General features: G+C 39.6%; 2 protein-coding genes across 3 annotated transcripts; one reads left to right on the top strand and one right to left on the bottom strand.

Annotated features, from left to right (window-relative positions):
• Positions 1-554: 554 nt before the first annotated feature.
• LOC107802742 (uncharacterized) lies at positions 555-12109 on the top strand. Of its 2 annotated transcripts, none has more exons than XR_012695044.1 (12): positions 555-1047; positions 2193-2260; positions 3206-3289; positions 3428-3721; positions 4394-4533; positions 4802-4889; positions 5610-5789; positions 8192-8353; positions 8524-10157; positions 10369-10519; positions 10844-11009; positions 11563-12109. XR_012695044.1 is itself a non-coding variant. In XM_016626298.2 (12 exons), the coding sequence occupies exons 1-12, from the start codon at positions 681-683 to the stop codon at positions 11631-11633; spliced, it is 1965 nt and encodes a 654-aa protein (XP_016481784.1). In that variant the 5' UTR covers positions 555-680; the 3' UTR covers positions 11634-12109. The 2 variants fall into 2 exon arrangements, 1 of the variants encoding a protein (XP_016481784.1); XM_016626298.2 differs by having other exon boundaries at positions 8524-8717.
• A 334-nt stretch (positions 12110-12443) lies between these two features.
• On the bottom strand, positions 12444-17855 carry LOC107802743 (polyadenylate-binding protein RBP47B'). Its single transcript, XM_016626299.2, has 8 exons — positions 17651-17855; positions 16110-16593; positions 15316-15389; positions 15114-15244; positions 14796-14892; positions 14088-14243; positions 13046-13146; positions 12444-12846 (listed from the first exon to the last, which is right to left on the bottom strand). Exons 1-8 carry the CDS (start codon positions 17774-17776, stop codon positions 12759-12761), a joined length of 1257 nt encoding a protein of 418 aa, XP_016481785.1. The 5' UTR covers positions 17777-17855; the 3' UTR covers positions 12444-12758.
• Between the last annotated feature and the right edge of the window lie 9459 nt (positions 17856-27314).

Raw genomic sequence — 27314 nt, 5'->3', positions numbered from 1 at the left:
TACGACTTTATAAAATATTATTGGTAAATCATAAATGCACTTACAAATAACACTTTAGGTGCGTGTATCGCCAATGGGTACCTATGCTACTCTCTTTAAGAAACTCGACAAAATACCCCATCACTTTGGAGAAGGGATGCCTCCTCATAAAGGGGGTCGTAATGACCAGACCCTAGTATATTCATCTTTATAAATTCTTTCTAATTTCAATAAGAAAGAAACTGATGTAATAGTAGTTGGTATAGTTCTGTAAATATCATAAATGCAATTGCAAAAAAGAGACTTATTAATCGTAATTGTACTTATAAAACACAATTTGTAACTGTGACTTATAACTCGTAATTGCATAAATAACAATTGGTAAATACGACTTGTAAATTGTAATTTCTGAATCGACTTATACTATCGAAATTGCTAAATAAATTGGTGTTTCCGAATCGACTTATCAATTGCTAAATGCAATTTATAAATTGCAATTCTAAATCGCATTTGCTAGATGGACTTAGAAATCGCAATTGTAAATACGTTAGAATAATCTCATTATTGTGTAATCACAATCTTTTAATACGACTATGAATTCAAATGCGACTTTCGATTTATAAAGCTACGGGCTGATAAGCCCCTCCGGAAAACAAAGGATAAACCTCTCTTTGCTTCACTCTTTCACTCTCTCAGCATCAATGGAGGTGAGTGCAGCAATATCTCTATCACGAACTCTCTCTCTACTCTCCCCAATTTCACTCACTTCTTCATCTATTCCATATCTTCCACCTCTCTCTCTCTCCCGCCGTTGCCACCTCCGCCATCGCCGCTACACTCTTAGCCGGAGTTTTTCCCTTCCACCGGCCGTACCATTCTCCAGTAGTAGTAGTAGTAGTAGTAGAGAAAATGAAGATGAAGAAGCGGAGTTGGTGGAAATTGAAGACTCTGAATTAGAAGAAGAGTATGTTGAAGATGATGATAGCATTGATGTTGACTCACTGGAACGTGAAGCTGAACTTGTCGTTCGAGAGTTTTCGGATTCTTTGTCTCGACAATTGACTATAGGTTTATCTCTATTTCCATACTTCCACTTTACGAGTTATATTAATAGAGAGAGTTACTCTATCCTGAAATGTAAAAGTCCAAAACTTTGTCACAAAGAAGTAGTGGGTGCAATGGTATTTCAGCTCCACTGACTTAAAAATACATTGCAGCCTCTTGAATGTGAGAGAGATTGTTGTTATTGTTTGGTATATTGAGTTTAATCTGATACAAGTTACAAATGTGAGAGATTGTTGTTATCATATTTTTCTTTACCTTGTTTGGTCTTTGTACACACTACACTCTCTAGACCCCACTAGTGGGATTACATTGGGTTTGTTATTATTGTTGTTGTTGGTGTTTGTTCAGAAGGTTAACTAAACAGAGTCTTGGGCTGTCCTTTGAGCTTCAAAATTAGACCACACTTTCTAGTTGAATATAAAGTGGCAAAAGGGGACAGTAGTAGAGTGAAGGAATCTTAATTGAAAGTTGAACTGTTCTGAGTATAAGATTTATTTTTCCCCTTGATGCTGAAGTTTTAACCTTTTTAAACAGGGAAATCCAAAATACTATCTTCCCTTTTCCTTGTTTTTTTTCTAACTGTGGTGTCCGGGCCAGCTCTCACGCACCTCGACTAATTCCACAGTATACCTGCTACCTCCACCAGCAACCGGTACCAGGTAACTCTATCTACCAAGGCATGGACATATAGGAAGAAATCACTTAGTGTTTTTGTCTCCGCAGGGATTTGAACATGAGAACTCAAGTTCTCAACCCACTTCATTGACCACTAAGTCACACCCTTAGGTGCTATCTTCCCTTTTCCTGTATCTGCACAAACATGGGGCCTTTGCATTTCCCCGTTCCCATCATGCATATGTTATTTCAACAGAAAGGTTTCCTCCTAAATACTAGCAAATTGCCGACATGTAACTCTAGCACAGAGGTTCAACGATACTGCAATGGATGGAGTTCTGTGGATAATCTTGTTACAGCTCTTTAACTGCTGAAGCTTTGGAAATTAATTTGGCTGTTAATCAGTGAATTGCAGGGAAGATGAGACCAAAATGCAATATATTGTATAAGATCTTGCTAAACTGTTCCATTGTCGCAGCCTATATCTTTTTAGCCCTTTAACGCTCAAGATGTTCTTCCTGTGTTGATTACAGATGAGGAGAGATCTAGTCCAAAAGAAGCACAAGTCAAGGAGAAGAGACGTAATAATACCTCAAAAAATGTTAGTATCTCATCTGCTACTATGTTGGAACTTATACTCCCATACTTTTAGAGTCTTACTGAGAAAGTAAAATTGAACTGTAGTAGAGATTTGTTCATAAATCACGATATGATATTCTTGTCTCAGGGATTCTTCCCTTTGTTTGTTATTATATAAGCCTGCTATGTGTAAACTGTAAATTGATTATTAATCCTGAAACTGAAGAAAGAGCCCGAAGTGAGCCTGCAACCATAACTCATTTTTAAGTATTTGCTTGTCCTCATTTTTCGCATTATGATAAGCACAAGATACTACATCTTTCTTTTACTTGACTCAACTCTTTCTATTTTGTGATTATTCAACTAGTATCTTGGAATCATGAGTAGCTATGCGTTTTGAATCTAAGAGACTCCTGTGTTGAGCTGCTGAATTGACTCGTCTAGCCAGAAAAAGGAGGATAGGTTGGAATGCAATTTCCAATATATTGCTTGGATCCTCCAAAATGCGGCCGCACCGATGTCGGATCCTCCAAAAAAGCATTACTTTTGGAGGATCCGAAACATACCCGGCGACATTTTTGGAAGACTTGCGCAACATAGATTTCCATCAAGCAAACGGCTAAAATATGTACAAATGCAGTTCAGCAACTAACATTCTGAGTGCTTTGTTTTTTTTTTTTTCAACAAGTGATGCGACTATGCTTTCCTGAGCCGGGGTCTATCGGAAACAACCTCTCTACCTTCACAAGGTAGGGGTAAGGCTGCGTACCCACTACCCTGCCCTGCCCAGCCCAGCCCAGACCCACTTGTGGGATTACATTGGGGTTGTTGTTGTTGTACTAACATTCTGAGTGCTTTGTGAAGATCTACCCTCTATGTCCTCTATGTGTATTCTACTAATTTTCTGTGATCTATATGAATATCTAATTTTATGCGGTTGACTTGACCAGTAAAAGTTTATTTGCAGATTCCTGATCATCTTCTTCCTAAGGTGGCGATTGTTGGAAGACCGAACGTTGGTAAATCAGCACTATTCAATCGTCTTGTTGGGGTATTTTCTCTAAACTTGTCTTGATTTTTGATTGCCAGGAAATAGAACCTTGACAATCTTTATAAATGATCCAGTTTTCTTATATGATTTCTTCTTGCTCTGGCTTTCTCTTCATGACACTTTGTTTATCTTCATCAGGGGAAGAAGGCCATTGTGGTAGATGAACCCGGGGTAACAAGGGATCGCTTGTATGGTAGAGCATTTTGGGGAAACTATGAATTTGTGGTGGTGGATACAGGAGGTGTGCTTACCATTTCGAAATCACAGGCTGATTTAATGGAAGAACTTGCTATCTCAACTACAATTGGAATGGAGGGCATTCCACTTGCTACCAGGGAGGCTGCTGTTGCTAGAATGCCTTCAATGATTGAGAAACAAGCTACTGTGGCTGTTGAAGAGTCATCTGTCATTATATTCCTTGTTGATGGCCAGGTATACCCTTTAGCAGAATTACTTGGAGACTAATTGTATTTTGAAAAATTAATTAATAAGGGGTGATGAACTTTCATTTTTAGGTAATGAGATTTCCAAAAAGATAGAGGGTGTGTTTGGTATGAAGGATATATTTTCGGAATATGTTTTCCTACTTTTCGTTTGTCTAGGAAAATATTTCCCTGAAATTAAAGGAAAATGATTTCCCTAAGGCCCAAGAAGAAAGCATTTTCCTTGAACCGTAATTAGAGTTTTGTTCCCCTTTTTTCTCAACCCACCCTCGACTCACCCACCTCACTCTCTCTACCCCTTCCCCCAGTGGCGGAGCCAGAATTTTCACTAAGGTGGATCAAAATATAAAGAAGTAAACTCATGAAAAAGCCAAGGGGTGTCAATATGTTACCTATCTGCATAGTGTAATTTTCTGAAGAAGGGGTGTAACCGACACCCCTTGAATACATGTGGCTCCGCCACAGCCTTCCCCAACACATTCTTAAGCTTCTCATGTATCATGCAGTTAGCAGAACCAACGTGCTTAATATATGGATGTCGTAACTTTATTTATTGTCATATTCTTTTGTCAAATTCTGATTGCGAGACATTACCTTATCCTTATTAGTGGTTAAAGTGTATAGCTTAATATGGTAAGACAGAATAACAAATTTTAAACAGGCAGGTCTAAATGCTGCTGATGTGGAAATAGCAGATTGGCTACGCAAGCACTACTCGGACAAATGTATTATTCTTGCTGTAAATAAGTGTGAATCTCCACGCAAGGGAATCTCACAAGCATCAGAGTTTTGGTCTTTGGGGTGAGCTGATTATTCTGGCAATATATCATTATTTTTGTACCATAAGTTCTGTTTATTTCTTTTGTTTATTTGAAAGTCTGTTGCATTCTGGGCTTGAGATTTTCAAAAACTAGAATTCTTTTCCCTACTCTTTTTCAGAAATTCAATATGATATGCATCAATGAACTTGATTCATTCTTTATAAATAAACATTGTAACTTCATGACTGCTGTTTAAATGTTCCTTTTCTTTAATCTTATAAAACATGTTCCTTTGTTTAATTTATTAGGTTTGATCCCCTTCCAGTATCTGCTTTATCGGGAACTGGAACTGGAGAGCTTCTAGATCTTGTTTGCTCAGGGATAAAGAAAGTTGAGGTACTCTTTCGTCTGCGCTGAGATTAGGTGTCCTTTTACTTGGATTAGTATACTATCTTAGTGGCTAAGGCCTCTGAGGAGTATTTCTGTGCCTTATTTCCAGAAATTATGCACAGAAATAGGTTAAGTCACATATTCGCTAATTTAAGTAAACTATAAAAGCAACAACACAAAAGTTGGTGCCGAATCAAAGCTACATGTACAGAATCTGAAAACAGCTATGCATAGGATAAATCTGTACAGCTATCGGAGGTATGAAGCAAATTAAATTTTTTCATCTATATATCAAACTATGAAAAGGAAGTTATGAAAAGAAATCTAAAGTTTATGTGGGATCAATCCCGGGGATTCAGATGAAAGAGCAATGTTAGAAGGGGGCATGAGTTACTGCTATAGAAGATGGAAACCTCATGGCAGCCAAAGAAATCTTCTTCTCTTCAGCTCCTCCAGGTGAAGGCTTCAGTAGAGAGTTAATTTTTTCACAAGAAAATGAAATTTTCAAGGAAGGTAGTGGGGAACACATGTCTTGGACTTCCTCTTAGTAACTTAACGCATAGGAAATTTCTGGATTTTATTATAGCTTTTTCCGTTGTTTTATTTTCCTTTTCCTGTTAATTTTTGTATTCCTCCTTCTTCATCTTGAACCCTTTTCATTTAATACAATTGTTTTACCAATCAAAAAGAAAAGGGAAATATTTTACTTTTTGAAATATTTTGTAGGAGCCAGAATATCTTGAAGAAGAGAATTACGTTCCTGCAATCGCCATTGTTGGTCGTCCAAATGTTGGTAAAAGTAGTATTTTGAATGCTTTAGTTGGAGAGGACAGAACAATTGTTAGTCCGGTTAGTGGAACGACTCGTGATGCTATTGATACAGAATTCACTGGATCAGATGGCCAGGTGAGTCTGTGTCTGGCCTTTCCGTTATTAACCTGAAAAGATATAATTTTGAAAGTCAAACATAAACCACAACTTTTTGGAATGCTCAACTTCATGTGAATCTATTTGGTGTGCAGAAAGTTCGCAATACTAGTCTCAAGATATTGTGCTACTCCTTGCGTGGTTAAGGAGTGGTGAATAATTTTAAGGGCTTTAACTGAAATCCATCCACCCTTTCTATGCGTGGTACTGGCTATTGATCTTAAAGTTTGAAGGCTCTAAATTTTCTTCCAGTTTCGGTTTTAAACTTTGACCTCAGGATTACTAGTTAGTAGATTATGAGGTTTTTATTTCTGGTTAGTAAATAAGTTCTGAGCATTCCATATGTTCATATATGTCTAGTGTCTGCAAGTAGTAAATTAATATTTATATCTCTAATCAATAGTCTTTCAGCAAAAACATTGAGAGAGAGAGAGGGAGGGAGGGGGAGAGAGAGAGAGAGAGAGAGAGAGGGAGGGAGGGGGAGAGAGAGAGAGCAGAGGGGGGGAGAGAGAGAGAGAGAGAGAGAGAGAGAGAGAGAGAGGGAGGGAGGGGGAGAGAGAGGGGGAGAGAGAGAGGGAGGGAGAGGGAGAGGGAGAGAGAGGGAGAGAGAGAGAGAGAGAGAGAGAGAGAGAGTATATCTGACAAATTGTGAGAATTGGTTATACAGTATTTTGGAATAGCCTTCTCAAATCCTGTCACAAAATGCGTCAAGTTTGTTAATTGTACATGGTCTCATGATGGAATAACTTGTGTGTTTCTCACCCTTTAGAATTGTATAGAACTTAAGGATATTGGATTGGGCAGGTAATTTATCTGAGGGTACCTGAAGTGTTTTCAGAAGCTCGAGCCTGTTCTTGGAGTTGCTTTAACTTATTTATCTGTTTATATAGTGTTTTTCTTTCCGCCACAGGACTTAGTTCAAGTGGCAAAGGTTGAGGGACTTGTGATTTAGGTCACAGGTTCTAGCCTTGCGCCAAGCGAATTAAGTCTGGTATTTAAGTAGAGAAGGGTAGAGGTGCGTCCATTATCCCCGAGTTTCAGAGGCTGCTGTTAGTTCTAAAGGTTGGCCCCAGATGGATTTCTCAGAAAAAAAGATAGTGTTTTTCATTCTTCAATTCTTTTTAAGTGGAATGGTGATGCTAGTTCCATACCAGTTCACACTTCATTTCTCCATATAGTTTCATTTCCCTCTTTAAAAAGAAAGGGGAATCTTTCTAAAGTTACATGGGTGCTTGCATTTAGATCTACCTTCTTTTCGTAGAAGCTTTTAAAAGATAGATATCCAGGTTACCAACTACCTGACAGAGGTTTTTGAGGTCTTTAAAGATAAATTTGGGAATGAAATTGGCTCAAATAGCGCAGAATGGGTATAAAAGTTTCATATAGCTGACCCCACTAAATATACTTGAGGTGTAGTTATTTTGCTGCATTTGGGAACAGAAATTGCTGGATCATATTGGGCTGTATATACCTCTTTATATTACTCAGGCAAATAGTAACTGGGTCGCACTTGTTCTTTTCCTTCTTGGATTTTGTTTTTAGCAGGATGACTCTTTATTGATCAGGGTACTTTTCTGTGTAAGGGAGCATGAGTTCTTTCTTACATAATTGTCATTTGACAGAACAAAGAATTATTCCTGCATCATGCTTATAAAGTGATTCTTTGCACAATGTGTTGCATTTGTGATGATAAATGCATCCGATTTCTTTTTTATTTTGATGAAGTAAGTGGGAAATGCATCCTATTTCTCAGATAGTAAATCAATGAAAGAATTTTCCGAGTATGAATCTTTTGCAAGGGAGAAAAAGGATCTTAAGACTAGGTTGATTTCCAATCAAGGCAGATACTGCCTGATCACATTCTGAGATGCTGACCTTCTCATTTTTGTTTGTGATACAATTTATTGCAACTATATACAACAACTTGTTGATCATATGTACTTCTCATTCTGCAGTATTCATTTGTTATTAGATGACTGCACTTCGACCTCTACTTGCTCTAGTTGAACCGTTAATGTATGACAGAGTAGATGTGTTTATTGATATAACACAACGACTGGGTTAACTTTAACTAGTACATAAAGTGGTCAAGCAATTGTTAAGCCTACCAAAAGTCTAGCTAAATATTTAGACAAGACTGTATACTCTCTTTACACTAGAAATATAAATGAAAGAAATTTACTTACCTTATCTAACCCAAAAAAAAAAAAAAAAAAAGTGAACATTGTTCATAAAAGCAATTTGGATGCGTAACAGAGTCAACATTCATTCCCATCCTGGATGTAAGATTTATAAAATGGCTTGGGTTAAAATTGGAGTTTCCAGGTTTATCACCTGAAGTTGGCTGAGAAAACTTACATTTTAATGATCCTTTTCTGCAGAAGTTTCGGCTTATTGATACTGCTGGAATAAGAAGAAAGGCTGCAGTGGCTTCATCAGGTAGCATACCAGAGGCTTTATCTGTAAATCAAGCATTTCGCGCGATTCGTCGGTCAGATGTTGTGGCTCTTGTTATTGAGGCTATGGCTTGCATCACTGAACAGGTACATTAAGCTGACTTGGAGAAACTATTGTTGTGAGATATGGTGTAGCACAGCAATGAGTGCACGGCATTCCTTAGTAATAGGCAAAAGAGTAGTTCCCTCTGTGCTTATAACATGGCTACGTAAATATTGATATGTTAACTTATATTTGTTTCCTTGCAATTTTTTAGGATTGCAAAATTGCAGAAAGGATAGAGAAAGAAGGGAAGGGTTGCCTCATTGTTGTGAACAAGTGGGACACGATCCCTAACAAGAACCAAGAAACTACTGTGTTTTATGAGGAAGATGTTAGACGGAAGGTTCGTTCTTTGAGTTGGGCACCTATTGTGTATTCAACAGCAATAGCTGGGCACAGTGTTGAAAAGTATGCTCCTTATTCCATCCATCTTCGTAGTTTATACTTTTCGACTCTCATTTTACAAAATTTATTGCCTTAGTTCAGACAAATCGGTTGCAATTGACTTGGCATTTATATTGAGTATCAGATGTGTAGGTGCATTTGCTTACTAGACCAAAGGGATAAAAGAACAGCATATCATGCCATTCTCGCGGCTGTTATACAACTCAAACTTTGTATTTCTGAGCTTAATGCTCGAAAACAGTAACGGATAACTGAAGGTGTATTAAGAAAGATACATAGTGGGACCTCCTGTGGGTAATAAGAAGCTTAAGAAATTAGGTCCCCTTCTTTTGTAATCCCACTTGAGTATTGTCAATAAAAAGTAGACTATTAGAGACCCAAAACAATGAGAAAATGACTTGTAACTGTGAAGCTATGATAAAGCTTCTACCTGATGATATCCAACTGAATTTGCTCATGCTTACCATCTACAGTTTAAATGGCTTAATGAACTCCTTCCTTCAACTCTCTGTTTCAGTAACATCATAGGAGAGGATGATGAGAAGGCACGTGCAAATTGAACTGATACTGATCCTTCTGATTAATTACTTTGTTCTTTTGTGATGGAGGAATTTTCAGGAAATGTATCTTTAAACCAGAATCAGTGATCACCTTCTCTGACTTCCGAAATGCTTTTCATATTTTCGATAACGATTTAAAACATTTTTTAATTTGTTTGAGGTATATCCTGAAAAAGATCTGTATAATTTCATTTACTAATCATAATGTGGCAATTTGATTCGCTTTTGCTGGATTAAGACAGGATAGAAACATATAAAGTAAAACCAGTCAAGCTGGAACCTGCCTATCCTCCATACAGGAAGAACAATAGGAGGTTTCTGTTTATTATCCATGTGGTGCATTTGTACAATTTGGAATGATTTTTTGAGAAAATTTTTAAATTTTTTGGAAGAGATTTTGGCTTGCTAGATACACTGAATCCAATGTTGGTGCAAAATTCGGTTCCGCGACATCCATCAGACTAAGAGATGATTTGATGAGACAGTTGGTTACCAAGGTGAGTCCCCCAGTTTACCTGGAGGTTTCGGCACACAAATAATGGCGCAACTTGATCAGGGTTGCTCCTGAACGAGTTTGGCCGCCGTGCAATGGATTGATGTCATGCTTAGTGCAAATGGACTGCTTGGTATTGTGCTTGATGAGATGCGACTTGTTATGCAAATTTAAGGTGGAGAGTCATGAGATGTTTGGCGGCATATTCTGTTTTGTTGGATTACGACAGGTTAGAAACATATAAGGAAAACTGGTTAAAATGGAACCTGCCTATAATCCAGACAGGAAGAATAAGAGGACATTTCTGTTATATCTATGTGGTGCATTTGGCTTTTGTTACAACGCAAAAATCATTTGGCTCGTACGCTCATGGTTTGCTGAGCACGAAGGGTAGGTATTTCTGTGAATCATCTTCAGCGGATCCCGAGTACACATTTGTTTTTCTTGTTTACTTTTGGGGGCTTGGATAGGACAGGGAGGGATGTAAATGGAGAGCATTTTTTTCTACTGAAGCTTTTGTTTGGTCTCACTGGTGACCTTTTGTGTAATATTATTTCTGTTTAAAATAAAAAAATCTTGATATATTACTGTTATATTCTAGAATCATTGTTGCTGCTGCTGCGGTGGAAAAAGAGAGATCAAGAAGATTGACTACTGCAATATTGAATCAAGTTGTGCGGGAAGCTGTTGCATTTAAAGCACCTCCCAGGACTAGAGGTGGGAAGAGAGGACGTGTTTATTATAGCACTCAGGTAAATTTCATTTGGAAAGATGCATTTACATTTACTATTTTCCACACGAGAAAAACTAGTAATCCCTTTGTATTGTTACTTAGGAGGCAGGAAGGACATAAATTATGTCCGATGTGATACTTTAACTATTGTAAGAGGTTTACTTCCAAGCTGGCTACCCCTCATTCTGTGTCTGTGACATCATTAAAATGGAAAATTGATTTAACAGAAATTGTATTGGCATACATGGCATGGAATGCAAGTGTGTTGTAAAGTTACACTTCAGTGGCTTGAGTTGAGATTCACTAAAACGTAGTAAACTCATGTCCTGCCTTTAATTTACAGGCAGCTATTCGACCACCAACATTTGTCTTCTTTGTTAACGATGCAAAGCTCTTTCCAGAGACATACCGTCGTTACATGGAAAAGCAACTGAGGACGAGTGCAGGGTTTGCAGGCACACCAATTCGGCTTTTGTGGCGCAGCAGGAGAAAAATGGAAAAGAATGATGGTTCGTTTTCATTAACAAATGAAATTTATTTTCATCTTTCGTCATGTATCTGCATTTTCTTCTCTTTTTTCCTTTTCCCTTTTGCTGTTTAATCGCAAAACATGAGTGTGCTATTTATAGTCATTTAAGTTATGCAGCAAATACTCATGTACAATTCTTGCCATGAGTGTGCAAACAGTTGCGCTGCAGGTATTTGAGCCAATGGATGTCTAGTTCCATGTCCTCAATCTTAACCACGGCTAAACATACTGGTTGAAGCACATCCTTACACATGTTAAATTTACCTCATTTAGAACCTAATGGTATATATTCCTCTGATCATTTCATAAATAGCCATAAGATATGTCTCTGGAGATGGCTCATGAAAGGTTTATTAATTCCATTATCATGTCTCGTTACACACATATTTGGTTCCACATTTTTATTTACCCAGTTTTAATTTCTAATTTTATGGGGTTTAGAGAAAATCATCGGGCTAGTGCTTTCATGGTAACGCGCTATATTCTGTATATGACTTGGAAAACTAACACAGTTTTACTCTGTTGGTCTTCAGGCAAGGATGGTCCAACAAAGATGCAAGAGAACTTCAAAGACAGAGAGAAGAAGTTGGCAGTTCCAGCATGAACTTATGGTACTATTGAGCAAATGCAGTTATCTTCTTGATGTCTTCGAGAAATTAAACGTCTATGCAAGATCATCAAGCTGTTACTTCGGAGGCTCATTCTGGAAAAGCTGTCAAGGCTGCCGTTTGAGTTTGATAACTACCATCTATTCTTTATAGGTAAAGCAAGTGTTGAAGAAAGGAAGTGGCACTCACGTCGAGTGATTGCTTGATTTATGACCTGACCATCACTGGTGATAATAACATATGTTTCAGGGCCAAGAGGAATTGCATTCAAGCACTTGCATGTGACCAAAACTTCTGTTAGTTTGTCAACTACATTACAGATGGAATAGAAAGAAACAAGAAATATGAGAAACTCTGTTGTATATATTCACGGTATGGCAGATCTTGCTCGTACGACATATTGTAATAATGTCAAATCAGTTTACATGTGAAATAACATTTATATGGTAATTACATTATGATGTTCCAGCAAGAGACCATTTGTGAACATACGAAGAAAAGTTTAAATTTTCCTTTGGATGGGGAGGCTTTACTATCTTGGTGCAATTCTGTCGAAATGATACCAAGTAGCCACTTGTAACACCCCTATTTAAAACATATCCAATATTCAAAAATTATTTAAAGTTTAGTCCATTTTGGAAAATCTAAGACTGAACCTGCCGCTGCTGCTTTAGTTGGAGTCTGTCAAATTCAGACCTTCGGGTTTGTATAGTCCAACTTCAGACGCATAGGTTGAAATTTGAAAATTTCAGACCCACAATACTTTGTTCTCCTCCATGATACTTAGTCTGACAGACAAGGAGAAATATAGATAGTTTATCTCTTAGTTCTTCAGAAAAGTAGTACTAAGACAAGGTAGCCCGAAGACGTACAAAATTTATCGGTAGTAACAACGGATTGATACCTAATTCTATGAGAGAACTAAGGCTACAATTACACTAAACATAAGAAGAAGCCAAAATGGAAAATTTTCGAAAGGAAAATGCGGAAAGCAGCATTAAGCATGCTAGACTGAGTTGCGGTGTGCATTTTGAAGGCCGGCCAAGTCTTTGTTACCAAAAGATACACACAGAACCCAAAGTCAATCCAAACAGGTACACTATTCTCCGTAATGGTGAAGTCTATACTTGAGAAAGCGATGATGTCCTCTGCCACAAAGACCGGCCCAAGATTGAGCTTGCATGGACAGAAAGGTAAGCATTATTTAGCCTGTGGCAAGAAACAAATATCATTAGGGTGGAAACCATAGAATATGTGAAAAGTAGGTGGGATAATACTGGGTATGTTGTTGTTGTAGGTGGGAGGGTAGAAAGTAAGTTTTTCTTCACGCGCAACTGGTGCTTTAAGTCTAACAAAGCAACTACAGAGATTACAGTACACAAGAAGAAGCTGCAAATGCAATGTTTACCGGTCAACGTCTGGCATAGCCAAAGGATCATGCTGCTCTTCTCTTTGTTCAATAACTGGAGTAGCACCAGTCATGGTAGCCAAATCTTGAGCACCTTCAGCCTACACCAGAAGGATTGACAGCATATGTCAAAAGATAAACACGAACTATACACATTCTTCATTTAAATATGACACAGTTAAAAGAGGAGATACAATTTATAGTCTGAAACAGGATATTATGAAAGGAAAAGAAAGTTAACAACATAGATATCACATGTACAGCCTGCTCAAACTAATGAGTTATCATCAACTACTACATAATGTTCGGTAATGAAAGAGATACCGATCATCAGGTAAGAGAATTGTCCCAGAGGAGAAATACATGGAGGGCACTTTCCACCCCTTAACATTCACCAAGCAAAAATATTAAAATAAAAATAAAAAAAGAAATCAAGAACCAGGCCACAGCAGAAGTTATGAAGCTGATGAGAGATCAGAAAAAGGTGCAAAACTTTGAATTTCTTGAACAAAGCATTTAAGGTAATGGCGTAAGATGGATTTCTCAATAAAATCACATTTTTCCTGATTCTGTGCTGAACAGATCCTTGAATATTCTAGACAAAGCATTAAAGGTAAATGGCGTAAGACATGGATTTCTCAATAAAATCATATTTTTCTGATTCTATGCTGAACAGCCTTGAAAAACCGGTCTGTGTATAACAAGGAGCTCTTAAACTGAGTTAGCTTCCTTCCAGCTCATTACTAGCAGTCTGTTCAGCAAAATGAGGAAACCTAAACAAAAGGGAAGCAATATTCTGGTACTCCCGGACACAAATATGAAGAGTGACAGACTATGAAAATTTTAATTTGATGCTTAATAGTTATGGCCAAGAGATTTGAATCTATTTTACTGACTGCGATTATCTTATCAGTTGTTCCAGCATGCAAAAAAATATTGATAGATAAGTTCATGAAGTAGCTTAATCTTTTAGCTTCTCATCAAAAACAGTAATTGCACAGAAAGGAATTGGCCTGAATATGAAAAATAACCAAAATCTTGCCTGTTGAGGGTATTGCGCATAACCAGCATATGCACCATATGCATATAGCGAAGGATCCTGGGTGGCTCCATAAGCGTAGGCATCATAACCTTGTCCATAGCCATAATAAGCATTCCACTGACTCGGATCAGCAGGCTGACTCCATACACCAGCGTCCTGCAAGATAGCGCCATATTTGATCAGATGCTAAACAATTAATAACTCGTGGAATATAAGCAATTCAGATCTATAGTTGATAGTCCAGCTTGCTGAATAACAGTTTGCATCTTGCATGTACACACGTAACATAAATGTCTATAATGAACAGATCCATACATAGAACACAATATTTTACTATGTTTGTTTTAAATATTGACCGCTTATCTTGAATGGACAACTTTTTCAGAGCCTGATAACGAATTTGTTCCAATCACTGGCTACATTTAACCCGATGGTTCTTACTTTTGTTTTCAATGGCTTGTTAATGAAGAATCTTACCAATATTAAATAATTTTATGACATGGATAACCTCTTCATGACACTTGCATAAGATCCTAAAGACTGCACTTTGTGGCTAAAAATAAAAATCTACAGGATTTTTTTCACCTGCTTAATGGTCGGACTCCTGCAACAATTTCATGACATGAATAACTTCTTCGTGACACCTTCCTAAGATCTTAAAGAAAAAGTTCGTGGCTAACAATAAAAGTCTACAAGGATAATCTTCACCTGCTTAGCTGTTGGACTCCTACCCCATGAAACACGAACAACTTGTTGACCAACCAAAGCACCCTGCATCCTCTGGATTGCTTCTTCAGCAGATGACCTGTATAGTGAATATTAAGGGACAAAACTTGAAAACAGAGAAAAAATGCTAGGAATAAGTAAAAGATCAATATCGCTATGATTTGACATTTTTGTGTCTTACAATCAACTGTAATAGGCAACTATCACACATCAACTTAGGCAGACAGATACACTTATTTCCCACCCCCACCCCACCCCACACGGTTTGATATAAAAGTGAAAATTCATGAAGACAGATACCTGGCAGTAAACTGCACAAAACCACAGCCCTTGGAAGCAGGGATCTTAACATAAACAATTTCCCCAAACTGCAAAAAAACTTGTCTCAGTTCCTCCTCAGTTAAGTTGGGGTCCAGATTACCAACATAAACCTGCAGTTAAGCAAAGACGGTCAGAAGAGAAGTGGAAATATGAGGTAACACATTCCAAGTTCTTAACTTACTGTTGTATTAGTCAAGTCATTATCTACAGGAATAGTCTGCACTGTAGGAGGATAAACAGCAGGCGGATAAACAGCTGCATCAAAATAAAAATTCACTGTTTAGTGTACTGAGGAACAGAAAGTAAATCAAAAGATTACTGCATTTATAAGCTACACGAATCTTCCAAGCAATGATTTGCGTGACCACCAAGAAATTTAATGTTCTTTCTCAGATAATTATTGTTCTCTTCAGTTATCAAAGGTGCATCAGCAAGAAAAATGAAAAGATTTGGGAACTGTTCCTGCAAGAATTTTATGAGTTGTGTAATCTGAAACTTGTAGACGAGGTTGATACTCTAATAGAATTCCATTGAACATTACAGGTTTAAGTTATGAACTGTATTCTCATATTGCATAGTCATTGGGATTCGAGGTTAGCTCACACATAGTGAGCACTTCATGCCTCACCAGTTGGTGCCCCCCCCCCCCCAAAAAAAAAATAGTAATTACTTTTATAAGAATTGTAAATCATTTTAGTAATCATTCAGCACAATTTTTTTTAATGACGGTGGTGTCTCCAGGCCAGCTTACGCACCTTGACTAATTCCCTCGAGTACCTGCTACTACCTCCCACCAGCATAGGTACCAGGTAATTTTGTCTACCAAGGCTTGGGCAGACGAGAAAAAATCACCTAGTGTTTTTTGCCTCCATTAGAATTTGAACCTGAGACCTCATGGTTCCCCCGACAACTTTATCGTTGGATTTAAATATTAACAAAACCTTGTTACCCACTAAAAATACAGTTCTGAATTACCTTTTACTACTGCTGCATATTGTTGCTGGATAGGGGTTGTCTTTTTTGGTGTTGCTGCACTGATGCGCATCGGCCTAGTTGAGCAATACATCCCATTCATTTCAGTCATGGCACGGTTCCGTTCATTTTCATCAGCAAATTTAACAAATCCATATCCCTTTGTGCGTCCAGTATTGGGATCAGTAACAACCTTGGCTCCTCTAACCGAAGGATAGTGAGTACGAAAAGTCTCTTGCAATAGATAATCCGTTACATCAGGTGCTAGATCTCCAACAAATATAGAATGCTCAGGTCCAGCATCACGACGCTCTCCAATCCCAAATGATGCCCAATTTAACCTAAATGTTACCTCTGTCCCTGGTATTTGAGTTCCATTATACGACTGCAAAATCCGCTCAGCAACTGCATGTGAATTAAACTCCACAAATCCATAACCCTCAGGTTGGCCAGTAATTTTGTTTCGAATTACTTTTATTGAGAGCACCTGCATAGGCCAACATTGTTCATTAACATCACATTAAACTGCATAAGCAAAAGTTAATCAAATTAAATATTTATACAATTTGAGCTAAAATCAAGACACCCAAATAAACATATTCAAAGAAAAACCCATTTTAAATGGAAAAAAAAACAATATAACAAAATTTAAGCGCTTCCAAGAATTCAAAGGAACCCACATAAACTATTCATTAACCAATCCCAAAACATGGCTTTTTGAGCTTCTCAAACAAAAATCTTGGCTACTTTAGCTAAAATTAAGATATTCAAATAAACAAATCCAAGGAAAAACCCATAATAAATAATAATAAAAAACAACAGCATAGCAAAATTTAAGCTTTTTCAAGAATTCAAAGGAACCCACATAAACGATTCATTAACCAATCCCAAGACTTGGCTTTTTGAGCTTCTTGTAGACATCGAAAGCTTCTTGTAGACATCGAAATTTTACCGGATCAAGCTAAATCCTAAATTAAAGATACTATAGGACTCTTGAAATCCTAGGATTCTATTAGGGTTATTTGGAGGTTACTCTAGCCTAAACCTAACTAACACCTATATAAAGGGATACATATTCCCTTGAAGAAGCGTCTCAAAATTCCCATAAACTCTTGGGATATTCACAAAGAGATCAAAATATGGTCGAATACTTCTTGACAATCAAATAGTTCAAGAAGCTAGAGATCAAGTACATCCCAGGAGGTCTGCCCATCCTACGTTCAAGAAATACGCTACTTCAGTCCTCGAATCACGGAGATAATCAGGATAGAAGAATCAAGGGAGAAACAGAATTGTACTCGCAATTGATTAGTACAAATATTTTTCTCTTATTTTGTGATTGCAGTTTATTTTTCATATCTTGAAAAATTATTGCAAACACTTCTCAAACAAAAATCTCGACGATTTGAGCTAAAATCAAGACACCCAAATAAACAAATTCGAAGAAAAAACCATAATACATGGAGAGAAAAAAAACAGAACCAACAAAGTACAAACTTGAGGGGAAGAAAAGAAAAAAGGAAAAATAGGAGAGAGAGAGAGACCTCAGCAGTTTGAGCAAACCAGCTATGGAGATAAGATTCATCAGCCCAATAAGGCAAATCGCCAATCCAAAGAGTACGCACTTCTTCTAGAGTAGCGGGCTGGTGGTATGGCTGCTGTGTATTCATCTTTGGCTCTGTGTGTTTCGCTGGGGTTTTAAGAATTTTGACATATATATTACATTAGGAGAGAAAACCTCTGTGAATGTTAAATAACATGGATGGCAACTGAATATTACATAAATATCACAAATATTAAAATGACCAAATAGCCTTCTTATGACAAAATTAATTCATGGAATTCTAAATTATGCTTATCTTAATTATTCTTCACTTTACAATGTGATTCATTGGACTACTATTTGTTGACATGCCAAGGAGCGTGGCTACAACATTTTTTAGGCACATAAGAGTGAAGACAAAGTGAAAATCAACTTTCAAGTGTGTCCTTTTGTATACGGCCAAAATCGATTTTCGACCTTTGTATGATTAGTCAATATTGGAATATAATGGATCGAAAGTCATCTTCATAATATCGGGTATGAGATCCGAAGCTAGGTTACCAAGCTCAAGTTTCAGGAACCAATTAAGTATCGAGCTCGAAGTCAATACCGAGCTCGATTTCAAATTGAACTATGATGTGAGGCGGTGTTATCGAGCTTAAAAGCCAGAGACCGGCCAATACCGAGCCAAAATCAATACCGGGCCCCGAGCCAATATCGAGCTCTAAACCTAGAAATCGACCAATACCAAGCCCGATCAAGATCGAGCCAAGAGACAAGAGCTGTTACAGCCACACTAAGGGAGAAAATCTCGGCGGAAATTAGGGAAAAGCTAATCTATCATGGGATCCCCACTATGTATTTTTAATTATATCTAAAGTAGGATCCCTCCACTATAAGAGGGATAGTTATTATTTCTGTAGGGGAGGGAACATTAAGGCATTGATACACTCTCATATTATTGATATTCACAGAGAAAAACATACTAATATTTATATTGAGATTATCCTTTTGTGAGCTTTATACATTGATTCATCTTGCTTGTTCATAAAATAGCTGTCTATTTTAATTTGGTTGGTATTTCATTCTTCATACAGTCAATACTCAGTATATTTATACTTACTTTCGCATTTGTGCCAAGTTGTACCACGTATCCTTAGAACTACGTATAAATTCTCCGTTTTTCGGGTAAACAGTTTGGCGCCCATCGTGGGGCTAAGGATAACAGTGGTTGTTTGGTACGAATCTCTACAAAACACACCATTTTACACTTTCTCTTGGAAGTATCTTTGATTTCAGGTTGAAAACGACGAATTCTCAATTAATGGCCCTACCTATCGACAACGGAGCTGGCCTTCAATATGAGAACAACAACTTAACCCCCGGGGGTGGAACGCCACTCGGCGATCCCGTTGGAGCTCGGGTCGAAGAGCCAATAGACGTCAATTCACATGCGGCCATCGAGGCGAACCAATGTTCCGACCCTGAAAATAACATTCATGGTGGAACTCGGGCTGCAACTCGAAATATCCAAAACGCTGAGGAAAACAGAATCAGCTTGCGTATGATCTTCGAGATGTTGCAAGCTCAATAAGTAGCAATAGCCAGGTTGCAGAGCCAAACCCAGGCACCGACAATACTCGAGCTCAGTCTACCCCAGGAAGTCACCCACAAAACGGGGCCAGCTATAGTAAGGTCAAATGAGCAAGAATCGGGGACTAATCCCGAAATCGTTAAGATGCTCGAAGAACTGACAAATCGAATAGAGTCAGGAGAAAGGAGGATCGAGGCAAACGACAAAAAAATGGAAACATATAACTCCAAGGTTGATCAGATCCTGGGGGCTCCACCGATATTGAAGGGCTTAGATTCCAAAAAATTCATACAAAATCCTTTTCCCCCGAGCGCGGCTCCTAAATCGATCCCAAAGAAGTTTCGCATGCCCGAGATTCCTAAATATAATGGAACGACCGACCCTAACGAACATGTCACCTCTTACACATGTGCCATCAAAGGGAACGATCTAGAGGACGATGATATCGAATCTGTATTATTGAAAACATTCAGTGAAACCCTGTCAAAGGGAACAATAATATGGTATCATAATTTACCGTCTAACTCTATTGATACTTTTGCTATGCTTGCAGATTCTTTCGTAAAAGCACATGTTGGGGCCATAAAGGTCAAGACCAGGAAGTCAGACCTATTCAAGGTAAGACAAAAGGATAACGAGATGCTAAGAGAATTCGTATCTCGTTTCCAAATGGAGCAAATTGATCTACCACCAGTCACAGACGATTGGGTTGTTCAAGCTTTCACTCAAGGTCTAAACGAATGAAACTCGATGGTTTCACGGCGGCTGAAGCATAACCTGATCGAGTACCCAGCTATTACTTGGGCCAATGTGCACAATCAGTATCAATCCAAAATAAGAGTTGAAGACGACCAGTTGGGTTCTAGGTCCGATATTAAAGGGGATATCGACCGAGAAGCAAGGTCAAACAAGGATCGATACCGACCGTATAACGGAGATCGTAGGGGTAGCGAACCTTTACGCAACCCCGTATGAGGCGAAAAGAGAAATTATTGAGGCCAAGGGTCTCTGGGGCTGATTAACAGGAATGGGTTCGACAGGCATACCGGACCTAAGGAAGAACCTCGGTTATCAGAGTATAACTTCAGCATCGATGCATCCGCTATCATATCGGCTATCGGACGCATACAAGATACTAAATGGCCTCGACCTATGCAGACCGATTCTGCCCAGAGGAATCCTAATCAAATGTGCGAATATCATAGCACTCGTGTCCACAAAATGGAAGATTGCAGGCAACTAAGAGATGAGGTAGCTCGGTTATTCAACAAAGGGCACCTTCGAGAATTTTTAAGTGACAGGCCAAAAACCATTTCAAAACAGGAATTTCAATAGACAAAACGAATAAGAAAAGCCACAACACATCATCCACATGATCATTGGTGGGATCAATACCCCATAGGGGCCGGTGCTTAAACGCACTAAGATGTCGGTTGTAAGAGAAAAGCGATCCCGGACTCAGGATTACACCCCTGAAGGAACCTTGTCCTTTAATAACAAAGATGCGGAAGGAATCATGCAACCACATAACGATACACTGGTAATATCTGTACTTATGAATAAAACTCAAGTTAAACGTGTGTTAATTGATCCAGGTAGTTCGGCCAACATCATTCGATTGAGGGTCGTAGAGCAACTCGATTTACAGGACCAGGTCATGCCTGTGACCTTGGTACTAAACGGATTCAATATGGCATCTGATACTACTAAGGGCAAAATAATCTTGCCAGTTAACATGGCCGGAACCATCCAAGAAACAAAGTTCCACGTGATCGAAGGCGATATGAGATACAACGCCCTTTTCGGAAGGCCGTGGATCCACAATATGAGGGTTGTACCCTCGACCCTCCACCAGATTTTGAAGTTCTCAACATCGGAGGGAATCAAAACGGTCTACGGGAAGCAACCGGGCGCAAAAAAAATGTTTGTCGTCGATGAAGTGATTCCGATGTCATCATTATCATCAGCAAAAAGATTGGATTCGAAGGAGGAACAGAATACCAAATACAGATTTCTCGGTTTTCTCGATGCCTATTCTGGGTACAACCAAATACAGATGAACCCGGAGGATCAGGAAAAAAACCTCATTTATCACTAAGTACGAGACCTACAATTATAATGTAATGTCATTTGGCCTAAAAAATGTTGGTGCAACTTACCAACGCCTATTAAACAGAATGTTCAAAAAGCAAATAAGAAAATCAATGGAAGTTTATATTGATGACATGTTGGTTAAATCCCTGCGAACATAGGACCATTTAAAGCATTTGTAGGAAACTTTCGACATACTAAGGGAGTACAATATGATGCTCAATCCCGAAAAATATGCTTTCGGGGTTGACTCGGGCAAGTTTCTCGATTTCATGGTGTCCAATCAAGGAATCGAGATTAACCCCGATAAAATCAAAGCAACTGAAGACATCATAGTGGTAGATAATGTAAAGGTCGTGCAAAGGCTAACGGGACGGATAGCCGCCCTGGGACGATTTATTTCGAGATCCTCGGATAGGAGCCACCGATTTTTCTCTTTGCTTAAAAAGAAAAGCAATTTTTCATGGACTCCGGAATGTCAGCAGGCTTTGGAAGAGCTAAAATGGTATTTATCGAGCCTTCTGTTGCTTCATACCCCGAAGGCAGACGAACATATTTACCTGTATCTAGTTTCTCGGAGGTAGCGGTAAGTGGAGTCCTAATTCAAGAAGAGCGAGGTACGCAATTCCCTATTTATTATATCAGTCAAACTCTAGGCGAGGCCAAAACTAGATATCTATACTTAGAAAAATTAGCGCTTGCTTTAATAAGTGCCTCTAGGAAGTTAAAACCATATTTTCAGTGCCATCCGATACATGTTGTAACAACTTATTCTCTACGAAATATTTTACACAAACCTGAGCTTTCAGGTCGATTGGCTAAATGGGCCATAGAGATCGGCGGGTACGACATCGAGTATCGACCTCGAACCGCTATCAAATCCCAAATCTTAGCGAACTTCGTGGATGACTTTATGCCGGCCTTCGTACCCGAGATCAAAAAGGAATTACTAATAAAATTGGGTACCTCTTCGGGAATCTGGACCCTCTTTACGGACGGTGCCTCGAACGCAAAGGGGTCCGGACTGGGCATCGTACTAAAATCGCCCACAGGTAATATAGTTAGACAGTCTATTAAAACTACAAAATTGACTAACAATGAGGTTGAGTATGAGGCCGTGATTACAGGTCTCGAACTAGCTAGAAGCTTGGGAGTCGAGGTCGTGGAGGCTAAATGTGATTCCCTCCTCGTGGTAAATCAAGTCAACGGGACTTTTGAAGTCCAGGAAGATCGAATGCAGAGGTACTTGGATAAATTGCAAGTGACTCTACATCGATTTAAGGAATGAACTTTGCAACATGTACTTCGAGAGCAGAACAGTGAGGCCGACGCTCTTGCAAACTTAGAGTCGTCGGTCGAGGATGATGAACTCAACTCGGGGACTGTCGTGCAACTCATGAAATCGGTAATCGAGGAAGGTCATGCCGAGATAAACTCCACAAGTCTAACCTGGGATTAGAGAAACAAATATATAGAGTACTTCAAGAACGGGAAACTTCCATCGGATCCAAAGGAATCGAGAACTCTACGCACAAAAGCTGCACGGTTCACCTTATCCAATGATGGAATGCTGTTTAGAAGGACGTTCGATGGTCCACTGGCAATATATTTAGGACCAGGAGATACCGACTACATCCTATGTGAGATTCACGAGGGCACTTGTGGGAATCATTCCGGTGCCGATTCATTAGTCCACAAAATAATCAGAGCAGGATATTATTGGATCGATATGGATAAAGATGCAAGGGAGTTCGTTCGAAAATGCGACAAATGTCAAAAACATGCACCCATGATTCATCAACCCGGGGAACTTCTCCACTCGGTCCTAGATCCTTGGCCTTTCATGAAATGGGGAATGGACATCGTCGGCCCCCTCCCATCGGCCCCAGGTAAGGCTCAGTTTATTTTGTTTATGGCTGATTATTTCTCTAAATGGGTTGAAGCACGAGCTTTCGAGAAAGTCAGAGAAAAGAAGGTGATAGACTTCATTTGGGACCACATTATATGTCAGTTCGGGATGTCATCCGAGATTGTATGTGACAATGGAAAGCAATTCGTCGAAAGCAAAGTAACCAAATTTCTCAAAGATCACAAAATCAAAAAGATCCTATCAACACCATATCATCCCATCGGGAATGGACAGGACGAATCGACCAACAAAACCATCATCCAAAATCTTACGAAAAGATTAACCAACGCTAAAGGAAAATGAAGAGAAATACTACGCGAAATCTTATGGGCATACCGCACAACATCGAAATCGAGTACCGGAGCGACACCATTCTCATTGGTTTATGGCGCCGAAGCTCTTATCCCGGTTGAGGTTGGAGAACCTAGCATCAGGTTTTGATATGCAAAAAATGAGTCGAATAACGAGACGATGAACACGAGCCTTGAATTATTGGACGAAAAATGAGAAGCAGCCCTCGTTCGATAAGCCGCTCAAAAACAGCGGATCGAAAGGTATTATAATTGAAGAACCAATCTTCGATATTTTTAAAATCGAGGACTTAGTGCTAAGGAAAGTTACCCTCAACACCCGAAATCCAAATAAAGGAAAACTGGGTCCTAATTGGGAAGGACCATATTAGATTCTCGAAATCGTCGGTAAAGGATCCTACAAGCTCGGTGTGATAAACGACAAATAACTACCAAGCAATTGGAATGTGTCACACCTAAAATGATACTACTGCTAAGGTACGACCCTCCCATGTTCATTTATATTTCGAAACTAACCCTTGCAGGAGTTCGACCAGGAACATGGATGGATTAGTCAACCCGAAGCCTTTAGGCCTGAAAGCACGCGTTGCACTCTTTTTTCCTTAGACCGGTTTTATCCCAAATGGGTTTTTTGGCAAGGTTTTTAATGAGGCAACCATTGATCGTGATAACTTAGAACAATTCAACAGTATCCAAGGCCTCTTTACAATCAACCTCGAGCATTGGGGGGCATTACTATCGAATATATCAAGTTATATCAAGTTCGATCATAAAGTTCGATGCAAAGAAGTTACTTCATGACAACAGGGTTTCGATAGGAAAAATTGTAAGAGCCAAATGGTCAAAACGAACCATGCTCGTGTAGTTAGCTCGATCCTTGGTATAAAAACATGAATACATGTATAATGACATAAAGAGAAAATTCTCCTTTACCGATATCTCATATCTCAGAATCCATCCCCTATTTCGTGATCTATTATGCAAACAGGCTCAAGGGCCGACCATTACCCCATAAATCAGGGACTGCCAAACCGAAAAATCAACGAGATCAAGCCCACATAAAGCCTACGGGCTACAGCACTTCGAGTTCGAGCAATCACCCACTCGACTACTAAGTCTAAGGTCTAATCTTATTTCGAGTTCGAGCAATTACTCACTCGACCATAAAGCCTACGGGCTATATCACTTCGAGTTCAAGCAATCACTCACTCGACTATTAAGCCTAAGGGCTAATCTTATTTCGAGTTCGAGCAATCATTCACTCGACCATAAAGCCTACGGGCTACATCACTTCGAGTTCGAACAATCACTCACTCGACTACTAAAACTAAGGGCTAATCTTATTTTGAGTTCAAGCAATCACTCACTCGACAATAAAGCCTATGGGCTACATCACTTCGAGTTCGAGCAATCACTCACTCGACTACTAAGCCTAAGGGGTAATCTTATTTCGAGTTCGAGCAATCACTCACTCGACCATAAATCCCACGGGCTACATCACTTCGAGTTCGAGTAACATTCACTTGACTATAAAGCCTAAGGGCTACCCCGACTCGAGTTCGAGCAACCATTCTCACACGGGGACTATCTACGAAGCCCAAGGGCTACCTTATTTTGAGTTCAAGTAAACACTCACTCGACTACTAAGCCTATGGGCTACATTACTTCGAGTTCAAATAAGCAATCGCTCGACTATTAAGCCTAAGGGCTACTCTTACTTCGAGATCGAGCTAACACTCACTCGGTTATAAAGACTACAAGGTCCGACTTCGATCAAATTGCCTAAGGTCTCAAACTTATGAAAATCTTCACAAGGCAGAGAATAAAGCAGAGACAAGTCGGGAAAGAAAAAGATCTTTATATATATAGAAGAGTATTTACAACGTCCGATCAGGACCCTACATAAAAAAATCAAAATGGAAAAAACCCTAAGTTTCCTGGTTGTCTCCGGGGGCAGTCACTTCTCCATCGGGCTCCTCCCCGCTCTCAGACCCACTCTTGCTCCCATCATCATCATCATCATCTTCATCGGAAGCCAAGGCTCCGGCATCTGCTTCAAGCTCTTTAGCTTTTTATCTCTTCAGTAAGATCGAAACCTCGAGCATGGATCTCCTCGAGGGTTTCCCTATGAGATTGGCATTTGGCAAGTTCAACAACCCAATATGCTCGAGCTTGACCAGTCCCGACTGCCTTTTTTGCTTGTACTTGAGCGCCTTCAGCATCGGCCAGATAGATGGCCACGAATACATCCGCCTCGGCCTTTGCTTTTTCGGCTTCAGATTTGGCCTTGGCAAGTACGGAAGCCAACCGAGCCTCGAGCTCCTCTATTTTTCTTGCTTGAACTGAGCTCTTCTCCTTCATGCCTTGAAGTTGACTTTCGGCCGATGATAATTGGGTTCGAGCAGTGTATTTTTCTGCAGCAAGGCGGTCCATGCCTTCTTTCTACCCCAAGGTCTCCGCCCTTATCGTATCGACCTCTTCACGAAGCAGCCCGATCACCTCAAGCTTTTGCTGCAGCTGTGAGATCGAAATATTAGCCACCGTTCTCGAATCGAGCCCATGAGTTTTTAAGATTATCATTACCTACTCGGTCAGGTCGGTCTGATCTTGGTATGCCTTAGCCAACTCAGCTCGGAAGTCGGCCTCACGTCGGCTTAGTTCCATTCGAGACTTGGAACACTCCTCTTGATGAAGAGCTAAAGCCTATACGAAAAAGAGAAAAAGTTAGGCAGAAAATGGCAAAATATGACATCGACAAAGGGAATCGAGACTTACCCGATACAGGGTTCGTTGAACCTCAAAGAAAAGACTTGACGCGTCACTCGGGCCGGCAGCATCCTCAATATCGGTAAACAAATCGCAAAAAGGATCCTCTCCCTCATGGGCCCTGTCTACCTCGAGGGTCCCCAAAAGTAGGGAGAGTAGACGAGTCTCCAATTACTATTGCCCCAAGCGAGTCGCTTGGGGCGTTCTCCTCAGTTCGAAGATCTTCAGGGCCGGCCCCTTCAGATATACCCATCGTTTGTTGACTTCGGTGGGAGACATCCTCGATCTCCAACAACTCGGGGACTTTGCCCGAGTTCTTCTCCGAAATCCCCTCAGCTCGAGATGGGGCCTCATCAAACGCCATCGACCCCGCTGCCTTTGGGGCATCAATGGTTTTCTTCACTCGGGCGACCAGTATGGACCCATCATTTTCTTCTTCCTCTTCATCTTCATTCCTTAGACGCCGTACTGATTCTTCAGTCAAAGGGATGATGTTCTTCTTCGGCTTACGAGCCGTCTTTGTCTTAAGTGTTGGATCCTCGAAGGAAGATGCCCTTTTTCTTTTGTCGTCCTTCGCCGGTTTTGGAACCAGGGCCAAAATCTTTTCCTCGCCAGACGGGGGCCTCATAACCGCATCTTTGCCCAGTCCTACACACAAAAGAATTGGTTAAGTATAAGAAAAACATTTTGTTCGAATCATCAAAAACATGGGGAAAATGATTACCATGATTTTGGGCCTCCCATCGGCCCTTTGATAAATCGCGCCACGAGCGCTCGGCATATGTAGAGGTCAAATCCAGGTCCCATACCCAGCTCTTAAGGTTAGGAACTACAGCGGGCATCCAAGCAACCGTTGTATCACAAAAAGGGTATCGGTGAGAAAGAAACGAAGGAGCAAAACAATATGAGCTAACAGTAAAATTATACTTACGCTTCATGTTCCATTCCTCGGTAAATGGCATCTTTTCGGCAGGGATTAGGTCTGAAGTCTTCA

The sequence above is a fragment of the Nicotiana tabacum genome, chromosome 9 (assembly GCF_000715075.1).
Source record: "Nicotiana tabacum cultivar K326 chromosome 9, ASM71507v2, whole genome shotgun sequence".
Lineage (NCBI taxonomy): Eukaryota > Viridiplantae > Streptophyta > Magnoliopsida > Solanales > Solanaceae > Nicotiana > Nicotiana tabacum.
The sequence above is the reverse complement of the archived record's forward strand: the minus strand, read 5'-3'. Positions and strand labels throughout refer to the sequence as shown.

Coding starts and splice junctions, on each gene's coding strand:
- LOC107802742 (XM_016626298.2), top strand. CDS start 681: ATGGAGGTGAGTGCAGCAATATCTCTATCACGAACTCTCTCTCTACTC. Junction 5,790..8,191: donor TCACTGGATCAGATGGCCAG/GTGAGTCTGTGT, acceptor CCTTTTCTGCAG/AAGTTTCGGCTTATTGATAC. Junction 8,718..10,368: donor GCTGGGCACAGTGTTGAAAA/GTATGCTCCTTA, acceptor GTTATATTCTAG/AATCATTGTTGCTGCTGCTG.
- LOC107802743 (XM_016626299.2), bottom strand. CDS start 17,776: ATGAATACACAGCAGCCATACCACCAGCCCGCTACTCTAGAAGAAGTG. Junction 14,893..15,113: donor TTTGTGCAGTTTACTGCCAG/GTATCTGTCTTC, acceptor TTCACTATACAG/GTCATCTGCTGAAGAAGCAA. Junction 13,147..14,087: donor ATGCGCAATACCCTCAACAG/GCAAGATTTTGG, acceptor CTTCTGGTGTAG/GCTGAAGGTGCTCAAGATTT.